This window comes from Anguilla anguilla, chromosome 6 (assembly GCF_013347855.1).
Source record: "Anguilla anguilla isolate fAngAng1 chromosome 6, fAngAng1.pri, whole genome shotgun sequence".
Classification (NCBI taxonomy): domain Eukaryota; kingdom Metazoa; phylum Chordata; class Actinopteri; order Anguilliformes; family Anguillidae; genus Anguilla; species Anguilla anguilla.
This window is the reverse complement of record NC_049206.1, coordinates 41,264,754-41,283,600: the sequence shown is the minus strand read 5'-3', so window position 1 is coordinate 41,283,600 and position 18,847 is coordinate 41,264,754. Positions and strand designations below refer to the sequence as shown.

The following is an 18,847-nucleotide window of genomic DNA, read 5'->3' as shown; positions in this document are numbered from 1 at the left end:
GGAAATTGAGTAACTCCACTATGACACAGTTCACCACGAGTGCTTTGTACACTAGATACATACCAATGCCTTAATTTTGAAACCTAATCCCAAAAATCAGGTCAGCAGATTATGACAGCCATCACTAATTTCAGTTTTAACAATTTTTTCGCACTTGTTTTTTCAACAATGTTAATTTTAAAAATAAATGTACTGCCTATGTAAAAGTTAATACAAACATGCAAATCACCACCACACATCAACTCAGCTGAAAATCAAGAAGAAAAACAGGTGGTCCGTGATATGGTCTTGAAGAGTAAAAAATGTTGCGTACCAGGGAAACACCAAAAAGGACTATCCAATATTACTGTAATAGCTGACTGCAAATGCACAAAGAGTACACATTTGCAGTCATTTATTTTTTTTTCTTGGAAATAAAATTAATTCAATTAAAGGTAGCAAAGGAAGGGGTTGCTGGGACTTGAAAGGCACTGTTTCAGGGCATGGATGGGCCCCGTGGTCTGATTCTGAATCTGGACTATGCCAATTCCAGCTACAGCTAGCAGTCCCACAGACAGATGCATAATTTGAATTTTTGTCATTGAGGGAGGGAGGGTTGCTGCTGGCCAGAATGGTGGTGTTTCATCCTACATCAGTGATTGGGTTGATTGGGTGCTTTTGCGGTTCACCTGTTGCGCTACACATGTAGTGTCTTCCTCTGGCTCATGTCTGTGTGAGCCTGACTTATTGATTGCCCATGAGAAAAGAAGCAGCGGCAATATGCTTGTTTTTTTGGCCCTCCAAAATTAGCAACAGCAGTTGCGGTGAGCACATTTTGGCATTGAAAATTGAGAGAAAATGGAGGAAAAACATGAAAAATATATAAGTTAACAATGGGTATCCTGATCATCATCTCTTTGGTTATTTAGATCTGCCCAAAAAATTTAATCCACATCATAAAAAAGAAAAATTGGCCGAGAGGCACATAAAGTCATACCTTGTGTGCCAGATGTGTGCCCAGTAGGACTGATCATCAGTATCATCACAGGCCCCTTCCATGGCCTAAATGAGGGCATGCTGCATGTAGGGACAAATTTACAGTGCCAAGCCATGAAGAATTCAAATCCACAGTAGTATGTCGGAAAGGTGAACGTGATGGGAGAGACACTAGAAATGTAGGCCACGTAACAACGGCTATCACTGTATCCATATGAGACAGAGTTATTATTTCCAAGCAAATAAGCTCTATTTAAAAAATAAAAAAACATTTTAAAAAGCCAGATAAGTTGTCAGTAGTAGAATTACATTCTTGCTGTCTCATTTTAGGAAGGGAGGACACTGGAGAAGATAATGCCTTTCTAGAGTTGAGATTTGCTGATTTGCTTTCTGGAATTGGCGCCCTCGTGTGGTAAGAATGAGACAATTGTCACAATTGTGAGAGAAATGTCACCTCTTCAAGCACATTCTCGCAAATGAAGACCTCTCAAGTGAGGCCCTGTTAACTTCAGTAGGTGAAGACACCTTTTCAAGTCCTCCACATTAAGTTACAGCCATCTCCTCAGAAGTCTCACACGTTAAGCAGTGTGTAAAATTGGACTTGATTTGACTAATTTTCTGTGTTCGGTTAGGAAAACAATATTATAGATTTTTCCATTGCTAGCATCAGTATAGTCAAAATAAAAAGGGATAGATTTGGCTCATGGGCATAGTTTGGAGACTTGTTCTGTACCATTCTCAGAAGTCTGGTCTAACATGTATAACATGAACTATATAACAGTTGCAGAAAGTACTATGAAAGATTTAATTAGACCAAATAAGTATGAATCTAGGTGCCAAGATATATGCACATATGTCCTTTTCGTGCATGTAGTCTCACAGCGAAAGAAAATCCACATGGACTTATCTGTAAGAGGTCTGTCACACTTAAGTGTGGTTGGTAGGGTTGTAGGGCCATGTGGCGTGAGTCCTCACAGACAGCCATGAGGTTGTCAGAGCAAAAGACAGCACGGATAGATGGGGGTGTGGGGGGGTCCAACGGTGATTGGCAGCCCGGCCTGTGACTCCACTGCCCTAAAAAGACCAACTCTGGCAGCTGCGAACACAGCCCCGGCTTCAGTTTCTTTCTTTAGGCCTCCCCCTCTACAGAGAGCATACCTTCTGGAACTTTCTCAATGAATTATTCCTGAAAGCCCACCCAGCTATAAAAAGACAGGATCCAGAGTGGGTGCCCTCATAGAACTAAAGGAACCTTGAACTGCACCAGGAGAAGAATCATTGTAGAGCGAGCTACAAAACAGGGGAACCCATTTCAGCGCTTTCAGCAAGGTGAGCGTGACACCGCATGGCTGCTAAACGTGGTTTGCTCACAGCTAATTTGGTTGCTAGCTCAGGCTAACAGTCAGAGTAATGGGAATAATTAAGATATGGACACAGTCACATTGGCTGTCATTCATGGCCAAATCCTTTGCCTGTTTGTTAATTACAGAATACAAACCTTTGTATCAGTTATAAATTACTATTTTACACGTACTTATACTATATCTGTGGCATTTTGTTTTACTTAAAATTAAGTATTTCAGACACGTGAGATGCTGAGTTCAAATGATTTAAGTAATTTAAGTGTTGATTTTGGTGAGTTGGTGATCATTTTGTTGTTCTCTTAATAAGAGTGAGTTTGGTAGCAGACTGAGGCTCTACTGCAAGGCAGAAATGCACAGACAGAGCATGCTTCTCTCAACCTTTCCCTCTGAGCAGCACATGTAATCAGCAGAAACAGAGCTTCAAGGAATATCATGGCTGTAGTATCAGAGATAAAGTATATGATAAATGATCCAAAATTCAGCAGTGGAAAAGGCTTTGTTAACAAGAAATCAACACTGTAAAGCAGACATATATTTTGAGATAATAAGGAAGAGTTTTATTTAAAGCAAAAAAATACAAAAAGCAAATTGGTAAATTTCAACCTATATAGCAAGAAATTGCTTTCTGTGATCTCTACTACATATTTTATGTTCTGCCATTGAACAATTATTTGTCATTATAAAAAGCAATAAAAAATCGTTTAAATAAACCGTTTATTTTATTACAAGTAAATATGAAGTGCGGTACCTCTCCTGCCAATAAGGGAACAACGTCAAAATCCCCTTCTTAAATTTAGGAAAGAGCCATATTTTTTCTTTAATGAAAAAAATATCAGGCTAGAAGCATGGACAGACCAGAGGATGGGTGATGGGTTGGGGGTGGGGAGGTGCTATGACGTTGGTGCAGCTGTTCAAACTGAAAGACGACTGAAAGCAACACCCCCAGACCCCTGACTCTGATTGACAGCAGTGACATCTGCAGTTTCTGCACTATGGTTCACAGCGCCATTATTACATTACATTACAGGCATTTAGCAGACACTCTTATCCAGAGCGACTTACAAGTACACTTTTACATAACAAATTACTATTATTACTTTTATCGGTATTGTTACTTTTATCACTAGCTAATTTATTTACTGTATGGCTTAAAACACAAATGCAGGGTCACAAATGCAGGCAAAAATATGCATTTTGGTGATAAAAGAATCAATGGGAAAACATATATTAGCATGGAGCAGTGTGGAACTAATACCTGTCACTTTTAATTCCAGATGCCAGAGAAAGTTAGCCAGCACATGGAGGAGGAGGTGGAGACCTTTGCCTTCCAGGCAGAGATCGCCCAGTTGATGTCTCTGATCATCAACACCTTCTATTCCAACAAAGAGATCTTCCTGCGAGAGCTCATCTCAAATTCCTCAGATGTGAGTTTTCTTTCGGTCATGAATACTCAAATCTGGCCCTCAGACCAAAGTCTGGCCCTGGTTTTCTTTTCTCCCAGGTAATTAACTGAAAAATGAGTGCTACTGATTGGCCAGACTGTTTCACACTTGATTCCCAGGCAAAGGGAGGGTGGAAAACCAGCAGTTTTTTGAGGACTGTGATAACAGGGCTTTAGGTAGTCCACCTTCCTTAAACAATGGATCGGACTATCAACTTTTCAAACAATATAACATGTCGGCACACAAAAAAGCACCAATTTAATATTTCATGAAACTGGTCATAAGAAATATACATAAAACAATATATTCTATAATTAGGGATTAAATAGAATCTGAATGACAGATATTGTAGTAAACGGACAACTATGTAGAGAAAATACAGGGGTATAATAACATATGTACTTGTTTTCTCCTCCCTTGACAGGCTCTGGACAAGATAAGATATGAGAGCCTGACTGATCCCAGCAAGCTTGAGTCTTGTAAGCAGCTGAAGATTGATGTAATTCCTGACCTGGTCACTCGCAAAGTGACTATCATTGATACTGGTATTGGGATGACTAAGGCTGACCTGATCAACAACCTGGGCACCATTGCTAAGTCAGGCACCAAGGCCTTCATGGAGGCCCTGCAGGCTGGTGCTGACATCTCCATGATCGGTCAGTTTGGTGTGGGCTTCTACTCTGCCTACCTGGTGGCCGAGAAGGTTACCGTCATCACCAAGCACAATGACGACGAGCAGTACGTGTGGGAGTCTGCAGCTGGTGGCTCTTTCACTGTTAAAATTGACACTGGTAAGCAACCAAAAAGATATTTAATGTAAAATGCTAAGCTGAATGGGTGTAAATATGTGCCTTAATGCACAATGAGGGCGCCTGCTCATAAACGCTAAAACTTCACAGAAATTAACAAGGAATTATGTGCTATATATTCTCGACCTGCTCAATGCATTCACACAGTTGTATAGCTATGACTACTGGGTCTGTTATTGAAACATTCTGCAATCGGGTACAGTAATGCCCTGTCTTGGCTGTGCTTTTTTGAAGGTGAATCTATTGGTCGTGGCACAAAAGTCATCCTGCACCTCAAGGAGGATCAGTCAGAATATGTGGAGGAGAAACGTATCAAGGAGGTTGTGAAGAAGCACTCGCAGTTCATTGGCTACCCCATCACCCTCTTTGTAAGTTCTGAGAGAATTCTCTCATTGGCAGTTGATAGCTTGTGAGTGGGTCTCAAACTGAGCAGTTATGAAACAGTTCCCTCTCTGTCACTTGGCAGGTGGAGAAACAGCGGGAGAAGGAGGTTGACCTTGAGGAAGGGGAGAAAGAAGAGGAGGTGGAGAAGGATGCAGCGGCCGCAGACAAGGACAAGCCCCAGATTGAGGATGTGGGATCTGACGAGGATGAGGACACAAAAGAGGGAAAGAACAAAAGGAAGAAGAAGATCAAGGAGAAGTACATTGACGCCCAGGAGCTGAACAAGACCAAGCCTATCTGGACTCGCAACCCTGATGACATCACCAACGAGGAGTACGGCGAGTTCTACAAGAGTCTCACCAACGACTGGGAGGACCATCTGGCTGTGAAGGTGAGGTTAAACTTTAAGATGCATCCTGTATTGTGATTAAAGTGAGGGTTCCAGCACTTCATGATTGACCTTATTCAAAAATGATTTCATAGCCCCAAATATCATTCCTTTATTGCATGTGAAATTATTTTATCTGAAGGGTCACACCAGTCAAAAACTGACTAAACCTGGGCTACAATTTTATATACTGTAATCATAATAAAAATCCAGAGGTTAGTGGAAGTAGGATAAATTTGGGCATGAACACAGAGAGTCAAATAATTGGCTCCAGGGAAATTTAGGAAAACTAGAATGTTTCATGGAAATTCAAATTCCATTAACTGTTCTAGAGTGTGCAGCTAGAGACATTGCCTCCAACCATGGAGTAGCCACACCTTGTTATAAATTCAAGGCATGCAAAAATCTATCTCTTTGAGTATGAGCAAGAATACTGCCTTCTCTACTATTGCTCCCTTCATCTGCTGCTATTGCAACAGTGGCAGAAACAAATGAAATACCCACATGTGAGGCTAGCTAAGCATAAGTTCAGCTGGAGCAATATGAAGAATAAAACATTCCCGTCACGTCCATGAGGGCTTAGGGCTATCCTATTGTCAAAACAGCATTTTTGTGAGTGCTCTTATGTGGACTTTCGTGCCCTCTGTCTGCCCCAAGGGGCCAAGATGGGGCTTTGCTTTTGAAACTCACTTCCTTCATGGTGAGAGATGTTAGTTTCTAGCGCCACTGCAGTTGGCTACTAGAAAACTTACTACAAAACTTTTAGTTAAAAGGGACAAGGATAACTTGATGCACATTATGTTGATAAGTTCATTGCAATTTTTTATTGGGCTATTTATAAGGCTATTAGGCTAATGTACTGTTTTCACCTATGACCTAGACACAGATTAACAAGCTGTTGTGGTCGCACTGTGGTCTCAAGTTGACTCCAGAGATTCTCCGTTTACACGTGTCACCTAGCATTGACTGTTAGGCCAGCCTAGCAAGGACTGTTATGTAACCTAAGCATTACCATCCTCACCATCCCAGATAAAAAAGACGGTGGGTGGGAGGGTTCACTCCCCTGGTGGAAATTCCAGGTACCAGCCTAAGATGGAATCTAGCTGGAACCACCTTCTGCTCCAGCTGGATGCCATCAGGAATTTGATGCTGGTCTGTTGTCTGTACCAGCTGGACTTGGTCTTGCCAGCTATCTCAATAATCTTGTTTCCAGTTTGACCATCTCCAAATCAGCTTCAACCCAGCTGGACCATCTTAAATCAAGCTTGACCAGCTTAAAATCAGGCTGCAACCACCAAGGAATTTCCACCAGGTTGTCAGTGCACCCCCTGCCAATTTACAGCTCCTAGAGGTAGTGGATGAGTCGCCTCTTCCTCTCTTTTCATATCAATTTGAGTAAGGTTGTATCTCCGTCTCTTAGCAATGTGTCATACGATGGGTGATATGAGAAATCTTCTGCCATTTCACCCTTTATATTCACCCTTTAGAGTCCTTGAACTCAAAACAATGCTCATTAGCAAAGCTTGCTCTTATATCCTTATCTTCCATATTAGTCTTTTTTGGAGCAACATTAAGGGAGGAAAAGTTGGGTACCGTGAACCAAAACACAAACTTACTTCTCCACTAATTTGATATTTATGATGTAACCCCTGGGTTGCCCATTCCAAAATTTGAATCATAGCCGTGTTTCAGTTCTGGGGCAGAAAACAAGGGGCATTGGATACCACTGTGGTCTACAAATTACAACAACCAGGCTGTGGTATACAAAATGTCATTATGTCGCATGGCTTCTGAGTAGTTGTAACGTAAATACCTCTCCCACCTACAGCACTTCTCTGTGGAGGGCCAGCTGGAGTTCCGTGCTTTGCTCTTTGTTCCCCGGAGAGCCTCCTTTGACCTGTTTGAGAGCAAGAAAAGAAGGAACAACATAAAGCTCTATGTGCGCAGGGTCTTCATTATGGACAACTGCGAGGAGCTGATGCCTGAATATTTGAGTGCGTACCTCATCTTGTTTTCTACCTTTTTTTTTTTTTACAGTTGTTTATGCCCAGGCCATAACCTTCAAAACAATTTTTAATGTCTTTCAACAGACTTTATCAAGGGTGTGGTGGACTCTGAGGACCTTCCCCTGAATATCTCCCGAGAGATGCTGCAGCAGAGCAAGATCCTGAAGGTGATCCGTAAAAACCTGGTGAAGAAGTGCATGGAGCTCTTCACTGAGCTGTCTGAGGACAAGGAGAACTACAAGAAGTACTACGAGCAGTTCTCCAAGAACATCAAGGTGAGCAATCCATTCAGTCACATACTTCCGTATCAATTTACTGCCAGTACTTTCTTTTCCCCAATAATAATCTGAATGTTTCAATATATCTGATAATGATTTCATGTTTTCCTTCAGCTGGGCATTCACGAGGACTCTCAGAACCGTAAAAAGCTATCAGAACTTCTCCGCTACTACACTTCCACTTCTTCAGATGAAATGGTGTCCCTGAAGGACTATGTTTCTCGCATGAAGGACAACCAGAAACACATCTACTACATAACTGGTGAGCGCTTTTGGGGAACGGTCATCCTTTCTGTAATATTATCAATTTTTATTTTCAATTATAAATTGAGAAAGGCTTGCAACTCGTATAATCTAACCCTGTGGATTCTTTTTCCACCCACAGGAGAGACAAAGGAGCAGGTGGCCAACTCAGCCTTTGTGGAGCGTCTGAGGAAGGCAGGCTTGGAGGTGATATACATGATTGAGCCTATCGATGAATACTGCGTCCAACAACTGAAGGAGTTTGATGGGAAGAACCTGGTCTCCGTGACTAAGGAAGGCTTAGAACTTCCTGAGGATGATGAAGAGAAGAAAAGGCAAGAGGAGCTCAAGACTAAGTTTGAGAACCTCTGCAAGATCATGAAGGATATTCTGGACAAGAAGATTGAGAAGGTACAAGTGCTAACCTTTCTACTCCAAAAATCGCTGTGGGTGGATATGTGGAATTTTATATAGGAAATTTGATATGAGAAGGACACCCAACAGAATGGAATTGTGTTTTTTCTCAAACCCAGTGAAAACCACCCTGTCAGTGTAGAAGGTGACAATCATCATATTTGATCACATTTGTTTTTCTCTTGTTTTCTTTTACTGATGCCAGGTCACGGTCTCCAACCGCCTGGTGTCCTCCCCCTGCTGTATTGTGACCAGCACGTATGGCTGGACTGCCAACATGGAGAGGATTATGAAGTCTCAAGCTCTCAGAGATAATTCCACCATGGGCTATATGACTGCCAAGAAGCACTTGGAGATCAACCCCCAACACCCCATCGTGGAGACGCTCAGGGTAAAGGCAGAAGCTGACAAGAATGATAAAGCAGTTAAGGACCTGGTCATCCTCCTCTTCGAAACTGCCCTGCTTTCCTCTGGTTTCACGCTGGAAGACCCTCAGACACATGCTAACCGCATATACAGGATGATCAAACTTGGCCTGGGTAAGTCTCCTCATATCCATCATATGAATAAAACAAAAAACAAAAAAAAAAAAAATCATTTTATTCAAGATTTATTCACAATCAACATTATATTCTGTGTAAAAATACAGTTATCTGCATTCTCATAAGCTGTGGTTCATTTAGAACAGGGAAACACAGGAAGGGACTGGTATTGGATGAAAGACATTTTAACAAAAAAAAACAAAAAACTTCCAATAGTTTCCAGTGATTTTATTGCCAATGTTATTTTGAGAGAATATTATTGATGTAACAGCTGAATGAAGACAGAAAACCTGCATGGACCTGAAAAATGTGAGAACACTTGGTTCTAATTAAATTGTCTTTACTTTTTTCTGCTTAGGAATTGATGATGATGAAGCAGTTGTGGAAGACATTATCCAACCCAGTGAAGATGAGATGCCTGTTCTGGAGGGTGATGATGACACCTCACGAATGGAAGAAGTTGATTGAAAGCACACATGAATTATTTTTATTTTTTTTTATTTTTTAGGACATCTTTTTTTATTTTATATCAATAAACCCCAAATGACAAATACAGGTAATGTGTAGATAATTAATTGTATTATCATGTTTGTTGCCTTTGCACCTGTGTTAAAATGTGTTGCTTTGTGTTTTACACCTCCTCAACTTTGCAACATGTGACTCGACACAAGTCAAATGCTAGAAGCAATAAATTAGAACTTTGACAGGGAACTGACTTGTTTTACAAGCATTTTATAAACATGTTATACATATTTCTAATAAAATAGTTTTAAAATATTGCATGTTGTATTTGTAATAATTGTATGTTTTTTATTTATTTAAGATGAGTAAGTGTTTTAAAATGTGTTGATCTGAATTGCTTCAGATTTCATTTGAGAAACACACAAACACAGGTGTATAAACGATTAAAGCATCTTGCGCTTAAAGTCTGCTAAAATACTTCGAAGCAGTTCTGAAATGCTAATTGAACTTTTACAGGAGGCAGCGTGTACATAGAAGATTCAATAGCTGATTTCGATTTACATGAACAAGCAGTTCTCGTAATTTCCATAAATTTCCTTTCTTTAAATGGGAGTGGCCGACGTCTTACGTTTATCTGCATCCAGTTGTAATCCCTCCCCTGACCCCGCCTTCCCCATAAGTCCTGAACGCTAAGAGGCGTGAACTGAAAAAATCCGTTCAGCTACGGACGCACCATGATTGACATCCCAACCTCCGTGTGTAACGTAGAACTAGGAAGCTTCGAGACGTTTCTAGAAGCTGTGGGGAATGGGGATGTTTCTCGAACCATCAGAAGCATTATAAAAGCAGCCACGAGGCGTTCGGACTGTCATCACTGCATTCACTAGAAAGCTGGTAACGTTCCCTGTGGAAGACAGCATCATACAGGCAGTATCACCGTTTCGGAACATTGTGTATTATATAGCAAACCTCAAAGAGTAACTACGAGGTAAGTAGTTTGCAAGCTTCTTAAGTGAAATCCATTTAATTATTTAAGTTATTATTAACTATTAGCCAGTAGTGCCAAATGCTCACGGTGGCCGAACTAATATCATTTTACATTACATAGCTAAACCAAACCTTAAGATTGCTGATTCGATAGATACAATTAATTAAATTAAAAAATGTATACCTAATTACTTTTATGATATATATTTGTCTGAGTCACATGTCAATTCTCTCGAAATTAGCCAGCATTAAATGTAACAGTTTTTTTATGGAATTGTGTAACGTTAAGAGCTACTGTAGATCTTTTTCTTGGAATTCCTGTAATTCCGATCTGCTACAGTCAGAAACTGTCAGTGTCATATTGCTAGCGTTCGCCTGTATAATAAATGTGGATAGCTAAATGGTATGTAGCTAATATTTCATAACTAATAAATATTATTGAACAGAATTATTTCCCAGATGCCTGAATTCGACATTAGATTTTAGATTCAGTTTGCATGCTTGCTTGTCTCTTCTGAGATACGTGATATTAGCCGACTGCACGTCGTCAACGTCAGATTGTCAGCTAGTAACTATAGAGCCACTTTCCCACCTGGCTAAAACCTAAGCCTAAAACACGGAAAATTGTCGTGTTAACTGTTAAAAGGACACCCATATTGGGAGACTAGCTAGCAAACATTAGCTAGTAGTTTCTAGAAGCTTGTTATGATTCATGTGCTTCGGTAGGTGGCATCAGCCTGCAGACGTGTGGCTGCTCTTCTTTTTAGCACAACCGAATTTCCAGAAAAATCCGTGCACGTGCATAGCATCCAAGAATGAAATTCTTTAACACAGTTAAGTAAAAGAACACTATGCGACGTCGGAAAATAATTAGGTAGTTTCTTTTGTAATAAAGGTAAGGCGCGTATATTACAATTTCCCCTTCGTATTCTACTTTTTTATATGCTTCAGTCGCGTGTTCAGTACTATTGAAATCTCCAGAATGATTACCAGCGATTTAAATAATAATAATAATAATAATAATAATAACAACAACAACAATAATAATAATAATAATAATAATAATAATAAATATACACGCTATGATGATATGAGTGGCTAAGAAAAAAACCGTTTATGGTAGCATTATCAGGTTGTGATCAGTACATTACCAAATTAATTTTGATCTCACTGGGTGGAAATTCTTTGCCTCTTCCTAAGTATTTATCGACGTGAAGGAAACTAAAATGGTTTCACCTGCAAACAAGCATCGCCATGACTTTCAATCTTTCAAGCTACATGAATGGAAACATTGTGGCTTTTTGTTTTTTATATGTTGAGTTCATCTTTTTTTTTTTTTAAATAGCCCAGTGATATGCTTACTACCAATAATAATGCACTATGATCATAATCTTTGTAAAACCTGAGCGAAAGCAATGTCCCTATAAGGTTATTGTCCAAGTTGCCCCCAAGTAATATCCTCATATAGAAAGGTATTGCAGGTGAATCTACATCTGGACTGACAGAATGTAAGCATATTTCCAACATATCATAGCTGTCATTTTTATGAATGCTTACAAGATGTGTTAACTTTCATGAAAGGACTGCACATGATGCAGAGAGAACCCGAGGCTAGGATAACTGTTTAGATGCTGCTTCTGTGTACTTTGTGCACCCAAATGCATAGCACATTAGCCTCAGAATAATGCAGCTGTGTGGCTGCTGACCTACACAAAAAATGTTATGCGCATAGTGTTCCACAGAACTGATTAATTAACAAGCTTTTCCCAAGGATCATGCTTGGCTTTTTGTAATATGCTGGAGAAATGCTAGTAATTTATTTAATGTTAATGATGCACAACTACTGGATTTCATATTATATTCTTATATTTTGTTTTTCTTTTAGGGAGTAGTAAAAATTATCATCAAATGTGCTTCCTTGCTATAAACCTTATGTGGATGTAAATATTACTAACCACAGGTAGAAATCAACAGATTAGAATTACTTGAGCTCTTATATATATATATATATATATATATATATATATATATATTAATATCATGTTCTGAGCTTCATAGACATGTGTGATCTCTGGTTTGACTTCTTAGTAAGGTGTCATTCAAAATAGGCTCACAGAAGTCTGCTAATGGTGTGCAAATAATCTGTTTTTAGAAATTTGAATATATCTGCATTTGAAATGAGTCTCTTCAGAAGTCCTGAGGGGTCCTGAGTTTGCTCTTGTGTGCACCTTCCTTCCAGATGCCTGAAGCACATGATCAGCCCATGGAGGAGGAGGTGGAGACCTTTGCCTTCCAGGCAGAGATCGCCCAGTTGATGTCTCTGATCATCAACACCTTCTATTCAAACAAAGAGATCTTCCTGCGAGAGCTCATCTCGAATTCCTCAGATGTGAGTACACTCTTTGTTGTTGGCACGGTCAGAACAGTCTTCACATACAAAATCAATGATATTGAATTTTGAATGACTAAGAGGCAAAGTACCTTGGTTGCATTAGTTTAGTGTAACGATTGATCCAATGGTAATTTAGCACCTGGATGTAGGCTAATTGTAGCCATAAGGTTTTCTCCCACTGCATGGTCAGTGCTAAGATATATATTAAAAGCATTTCCCAACAGTTGTTTACTTTTTAAAAATAATTTTTATTTTTTAGGCTCTGGATAAAATTCGCTATGAGAGTCTCACAGACCCATCCAAGTTGGACTCAGGGAAAGATCTGAAGATTGAGATTATTCCAAACAAAGAGGAGCGCACCCTGACTCTCACTGATACTGGTATTGGGATGACTAAGGCTGACCTGATCAACAACCTGGGCACCATTGCTAAGTCAGGCACCAAGGCCTTCATGGAGGCCCTGCAGGCTGGTGCTGACATCTCCATGATCGGTCAGTTCGGTGTGGGCTTCTACTCTGCCTACCTGGTGGCCGAGAAGGTTACCGTCATCACCAAGCACAATGACGACGAGCAGTATGCGTGGGAGTCATCTGCTGGGGGCTCCTTCACCGTCAAAGTGGACTCATGTAAGGACATCCCTTTTTCTACGTATACCTAGGAAGTAGGGATGAGATTTTCAAAGTTCATGTTGGAACTAGTCGGATGACAAGTATAATTTGGTTCTACATTCAGCTGTTACCGATGGTATCAGTTTTCCTACCTAAAATTTTTCTGGAGGCTTTGATTATTCACACATTTGATAGAGTGGCAGTATACATGAATATCACAGTGATGCAGTGTACTCCCTGGTAATGTGCATAGTTTATCAAATGGTGATGTAGTTGTTCACACGCACTCATCTTTCCCATTGTGTTGTCCCACAGCTGAGCCAATTGGCCGTGGAACTAAGGTGATCCTGCACCTTAAGGAGGACCAAACAGAGTACATCGAAGAGCGCAGGGTGAAAGAGATTGTGAAGAAGCATTCCCAGTTTATTGGCTACCCCATCACTCTCTATGTGAGTACTGTTGCTAGTATCACATTTTTGGGAGGTACAGAGAATTTATTACAAATTCAGTGGTTCCTCATATGGAAAATTCTCAATGCAGGTGGAGAAGGAACGTGACAAAGAGGTGAGTGATGATGAGGCTGAAGAGGAGGACAAGGAAAAAGAGGAGAAAGCAGAGGATGACAAGAATGAGGATGACAAGCCAGAGATTGAGGATGTGGGTTCTGATGATGACGAAGACCAAGAAAAGAGTGGGGATGACAAAAAAAAGAAGAAGAAAAAGATCAAGGAGAAGTATATTGACATGGAGGAGCTGAACAAGACCAAGCCCCTTTGGACACGCAACCCTGATGACATCACCAATGAGGAATATGGAGAGTTTTACAAGAGTTTGACCAATGACTGGGAGGACCACCTGGCTGTGAAGGTGAGTTTTAACTTCCATTCCATATGCATTCCATACTTCTGAAGATACTTCTGGAGGGCATTTGGCCTACTTCTATTGTAGTATTTCTACTTTGAAGTTTCACATGTTCGGGTAAATATCACAAGGAAGCGAGAAATTATGTTGTGTATTGCATCCTCTAATATTTCAGGCTGTGATGGAGTGGCAGGACTGTTCTAACATTAGTAGAAAGTTACATATTTAATAATGTGGTTTCTTCCATAGCATTTCTCCGTGGAAGGTCAGCTGGAGTTCAGGGCCCTGCTCTTTGTACCACGGCGTGCTCCCTTCGATCTCTTTGAGAATAAGAAGAAAAAGAACAACATCAAGTTGTATGTGCGCAGAGTCTTCATTATGGACAACTGCGATGAGCTCATCCCAGAATACCTCAGTGAGTGTCTTGGACTTTGATAATGTGTGGGTTAGAGGTCAATGTTACTGTGTATGAAATGGTAGTCTGTACCTGCTAAGAAATAGGCATCAGTGGTGTACTGTTATTTGGTGGATATTAAAATGGTATAAGGCGGAAATCATTAGTGACATCAAAGCATAATATATAAAAGCATATAAAAGTGAACATTGAGTGAAAATCTCTGAAAAGAGTTATCTTAATCCAAAGTTTACTTTGTTTCAGACAATGATCCAGAAGTAATTGGTCTACTTGAGGTGACTAGCCCGAATCAATATTGTTAATATCCACAATTGCTTCCCCCTGACAGACTTCATCAAGGGTGTGGTGGACTCTGAGGACCTTCCCCTGAATATCTCCCGAGAGATGCTGCAGCAGAGCAAGATCCTGAAGGTGATCCGTAAAAACCTGGTGAAGAAGTGCCTGGAGCTCTTCACAGAGCTGTCAGAGGACAAGGACAACTACAAGAAGTACTACGAGCAGTTCTCCAAGAACATCAAGGTAAGCATTCCTACAGGCGGCAGGCCATCTGCTACCCTGTCTAATCCGCCGAGGTATCGCCATTTTGCTCTCTAAAACCTGAGCTAAGCAGCTTAAAGGTAATTCTCCAAAGTATGGCTATGGTCTGCCTATTACAGGAAGGGGTGTTTCATGAAAGAAGCTTACCATTTGAAAGCTGTTGCTTGTGCAAAGATCTCAATGTCTGGGGTTGCTGGGTGGGTGGGCCTAATAAGGCATTGTTCTGCTGCATTGATGGGTCCCAGGCTCTGGTATGAAATCCAGATCATGCTCGTGCTGACTGGCCGGCAACCCCTAAGTCGATACACAGTTGACTCTAGCATTACCTAAGAATGGGGGGTTTCCGTCAGTGGGGATGATGGTGTCTCTTCATGCTCCAGCAACCCCCACTGGGCAACTGGGTGTCAGCAAGACCATATGCTAAGCTGCCTATAAATAGTCTTCCTTTGACTCATGATGTCTGGGCTGACTATTTTCTTTGGAGGAGAGCACATGCCTGTCTGTGTTTCCCCAACTCGATAGCATAGGTTGTAACTGAGCACCAACAAAAATACTACTAGGCATTTAAATTTGTGAGGAAAAAGTTGAAAAATGTTTATTGTTCTTATGTTAAACACCTTCTACAGCTTGGGATCCATGAGGACTCACAGAATCGCAAGAAGCTGTCTGAGCTCCTAAGATACTACACCTCTGCCTCTGGGGACGAGATGGTCTCTCTCAAGGACTACGTCACCCGTATGAAGGACACCCAGAAGCACATCTACTACATCACAGGTGAGAAATGGTCTCGTAAACCGAGACTGGGATGGGCAGTTCTGTTGCTGGAGGGCCAATGTCTATGCAGGATTTTTCTGCCAGTCTGACTGGTTCAATTAGTTAATTAGCAGTATAATACACCTGTACTCTGGGAGATTAGATTGCAAGTGAAAGTTTTAATGTAGGGACACAAGCCTTCAGCTGTCATTCATGAGCTCATGAAGAAATCCGACAAATTCCAGCTCACATAAATTATCTAAAGAATTAAAAAGGAGACATTGCCATGAACTCCTGGAATGGATGGAATCTTCTCTGTCCACTGTGACTGATGTGTTTTGACGCAGCTAATTTTGAAAGCGGCTTTGTTCAAATTTCCACCCGCTCTTCTTGCAGGTGAGACAAAGGACCAAGTGGCAAACTCGGCCTTCGTGGAGCGCCTGCGTAAGGCTGGCCTGGAGGTGATCTACATGATCGAGCCCATCGATGAGTACTGCGTCCAGCAGTTGAAGGAGTTTGACGGAAAGAACCTGGTGTCAGTGACCAAAGAAGGCCTGGAGCTGCCTGAGGATGAGGAGGAGAAAAAGAAGCAGGAGGAGAAGAAGGCCCAATTTGAGAACCTCTGCAAGATCATGAAAGACATCCTGGAGAAGAAGGTTGAGAAGGTAAGTTCTTTCTTTCCTTATTACCCGTGCCTCGAGCAGACCCCACAACTAGCTATGGGGAAAAAGTAGTCCTTAATAATCTAAATGAGTGGAGTTATACCTGGCCTTTTAAATTTGTCATTTTACGGAGATTTCACAAAATCTTATTGTTTCAAACCAGCCAGTGTATTCGTTATGTTTTGAGGGTGTTGACTGAATGTATGCCTATAATGTGTTCTTTTTGTTTCCAGGTCACAGTGTCCAACCGCCTAGTGTCCTCCCCCTGCTGCATTGTCACCAGCACGTATGGCTGGACTGCAAACATGGAGAGGATCATGAAGGCCCAGGCACTCAGAGACAACTCCACCATGGGTTACATGGCTGCCAAGAAGCACCTGGAGATCAACCCAGACCACCCCATTGTGGAGACGCTCAGGCAAAAAGCTGAGGTGGATAAAAATGACAAGTCTGTGAAAGACCTGGTCATCCTGCTCTTCGAGACCGCCCTGCTTTCCTCTGGCTTCACGCTGGATGACCCCCAGACACACTCAAATCGCATCTACAGAATGATCAAGCTTGGCCTCGGTGAGTTTATATTTAAGGCATTCATATAATAAATTTTTTAGTAAATAATTAAAAAATAAAATAAAGCAACCAATAATTGTCAAGCAAAAAGTGACAGCAGCCGATTTAATTTTAAACGAACCACTAAATTGCATTGTCGCACTGTGGGTGACGGATAGGCTACCCAAGGGCCCTCTGTGTGAAAGTAGCTCAATGTTGAATCTGACTTATTTATTTATTTCTTTTCTCCCCCCAGGTATTGATGAGGATGATCTATCCACAGAGGAGACCACAACCGCACCCATCGAGGAAATGCCCCCACTGGAGGGGGATGACGATACATCCAGGATGGAGGAAGTAGACTAAAAAGTAGACTAAAAGCTGTATGGTGTAAACATAAAAGGCAGAATTCAGACTGGTTCTGTAAATACTTGCAGGGTTGACTCTGAGTATTGTTAATGAGCCTGGAATGCACGTTTTCCTTGTGATCCCTGTTATCAACGGTTCTGAAGGTGGACTAATTCACCCATTCCTTGGCTGTGGGTGTGAGTGCGCCCAAACAGCATTCCATTATTTTTTATTTTTGTATTTATATTTTATGTTCTGCTCTTCCCTTTTGTATTTGTCATTCCATGTCATAGTTTAAACACTGTATATATTGATTTAAAATGTGGTAATAAAATAAAAGTTTACCCTTTCAGCCTACAAAGTGTTATTTCTTCTTCTTGGTTAAAATGTGATTATAATGATTCATTCAAATTATTCATATCATACTTTTCTTGAATTGCAGTCAGTAATTGTCATTTCAGGCTTATACTGACAATGGGTCCAAACAGATCTGATGGTAACTTGAACTAAGGAAACTAGAAGAAAAATCAATTTGTTATGATTACCCCATCTGTGGCTTGATCAATAGTTAGCTGGTAATTGAATCTTAATGTACACACTTCATGGTCCAACAGGATCAATGTTTACGTGTTGATTAAGTCAGATAAATGTAAGCACATGACCAAATGTGTAATGGTCAACGCGATGGTTCCTAGATCCCAAAAAAACGTAAACTTCCGATCGAAGAAGGACAATTTGACAACATGGGTGATAATGCGGCTTAGGCATAAGCTTCACTCCAGAACACTTGACAAAGATCTGAAATGGCCTGGCCACAAAACATCCTTCAGAAATGTGTGTTACGGTCGACAGGTGGCGTTACTGCTCAGTAAACCGCAATTACTTATTTTAAAACGGCTGTCAGTGTTCAGTACTATAAAAATGAGCAACCTTTTATGACTTCGCCTTATTTAGCCTAAACCCTTGAAATGTCACTAATATGTGGTACAACGTACGTCGGTAAGAACATTGCACTCAACCAGGATTTGATACGGACTACCTTCAAAGTAACATTATTTAAACAAATAAAATTTTTACCGCCATTGAGGAACATATTTGTGCATCCTTCCTGTTGTAGTTGATTCCATGAAGCTAACCCTGGCCTCTTGAAAACATGGAATCGTGATGTCATCGCAAAACAGCTGGAAGCTAGTTTTCGGATATTGGTAATCTTTTAAGTTGTTTATTGTTGTAGCTTCATAAGCCGTGACAATAACTCTGTTAAATATGTTTTAGAAATACCGATTAGCTTATCGTTTTCTTTAGAATAATTTGTAAAGCATGTTCCTTGGGGAGGTCTGTAAACGTTTGCTTTATGTTGATTTATCGCTGAATTAGCTATTAGCTTGCAAGATGTATGCGGTCTAATTGTTGGCTGTTTACTAATAAAAC

At 40.7% G+C, this 18,847-nt stretch overlaps 2 protein-coding genes across 2 annotated transcripts; both read left to right on the top strand.

The window, feature by feature from the left end:
• Positions 1–2,107: 2,107 nt before the first annotated feature.
• LOC118229339 (heat shock protein HSP 90-alpha 1-like) lies at positions 2,108–9,624 on the top strand. Its single transcript, XM_035421231.1, has 11 exons — positions 2,108–2,304; positions 3,614–3,763; positions 4,206–4,572; positions 4,825–4,958; positions 5,057–5,365; positions 7,191–7,356; positions 7,453–7,643; positions 7,761–7,908; positions 8,032–8,300; positions 8,509–8,842; positions 9,204–9,624. The coding sequence occupies exons 2-11, from the start codon at positions 3,614–3,616 to the stop codon at positions 9,311–9,313; spliced, it is 2,178 nt and encodes a 725-aa protein (XP_035277122.1). The 5' UTR covers positions 2,108–2,304; the 3' UTR covers positions 9,314–9,624.
• Positions 9,625–10,055: 431 nt separating this feature from the next.
• On the top strand, positions 10,056–17,773 carry LOC118229338 (heat shock protein HSP 90-alpha). Its single transcript, XM_035421229.1, has 11 exons — positions 10,056–10,295; positions 12,534–12,683; positions 12,946–13,312; positions 13,610–13,743; positions 13,835–14,161; positions 14,405–14,570; positions 14,899–15,089; positions 15,734–15,881; positions 16,257–16,525; positions 16,756–17,089; positions 17,325–17,773. Exons 2-11 carry the CDS (start codon positions 12,534–12,536, stop codon positions 17,432–17,434), a joined length of 2,196 nt encoding a protein of 731 aa, XP_035277120.1. The 5' UTR covers positions 10,056–10,295; the 3' UTR covers positions 17,435–17,773.
• The last annotated feature ends 1,074 nt before the right edge of the window (positions 17,774–18,847 follow it).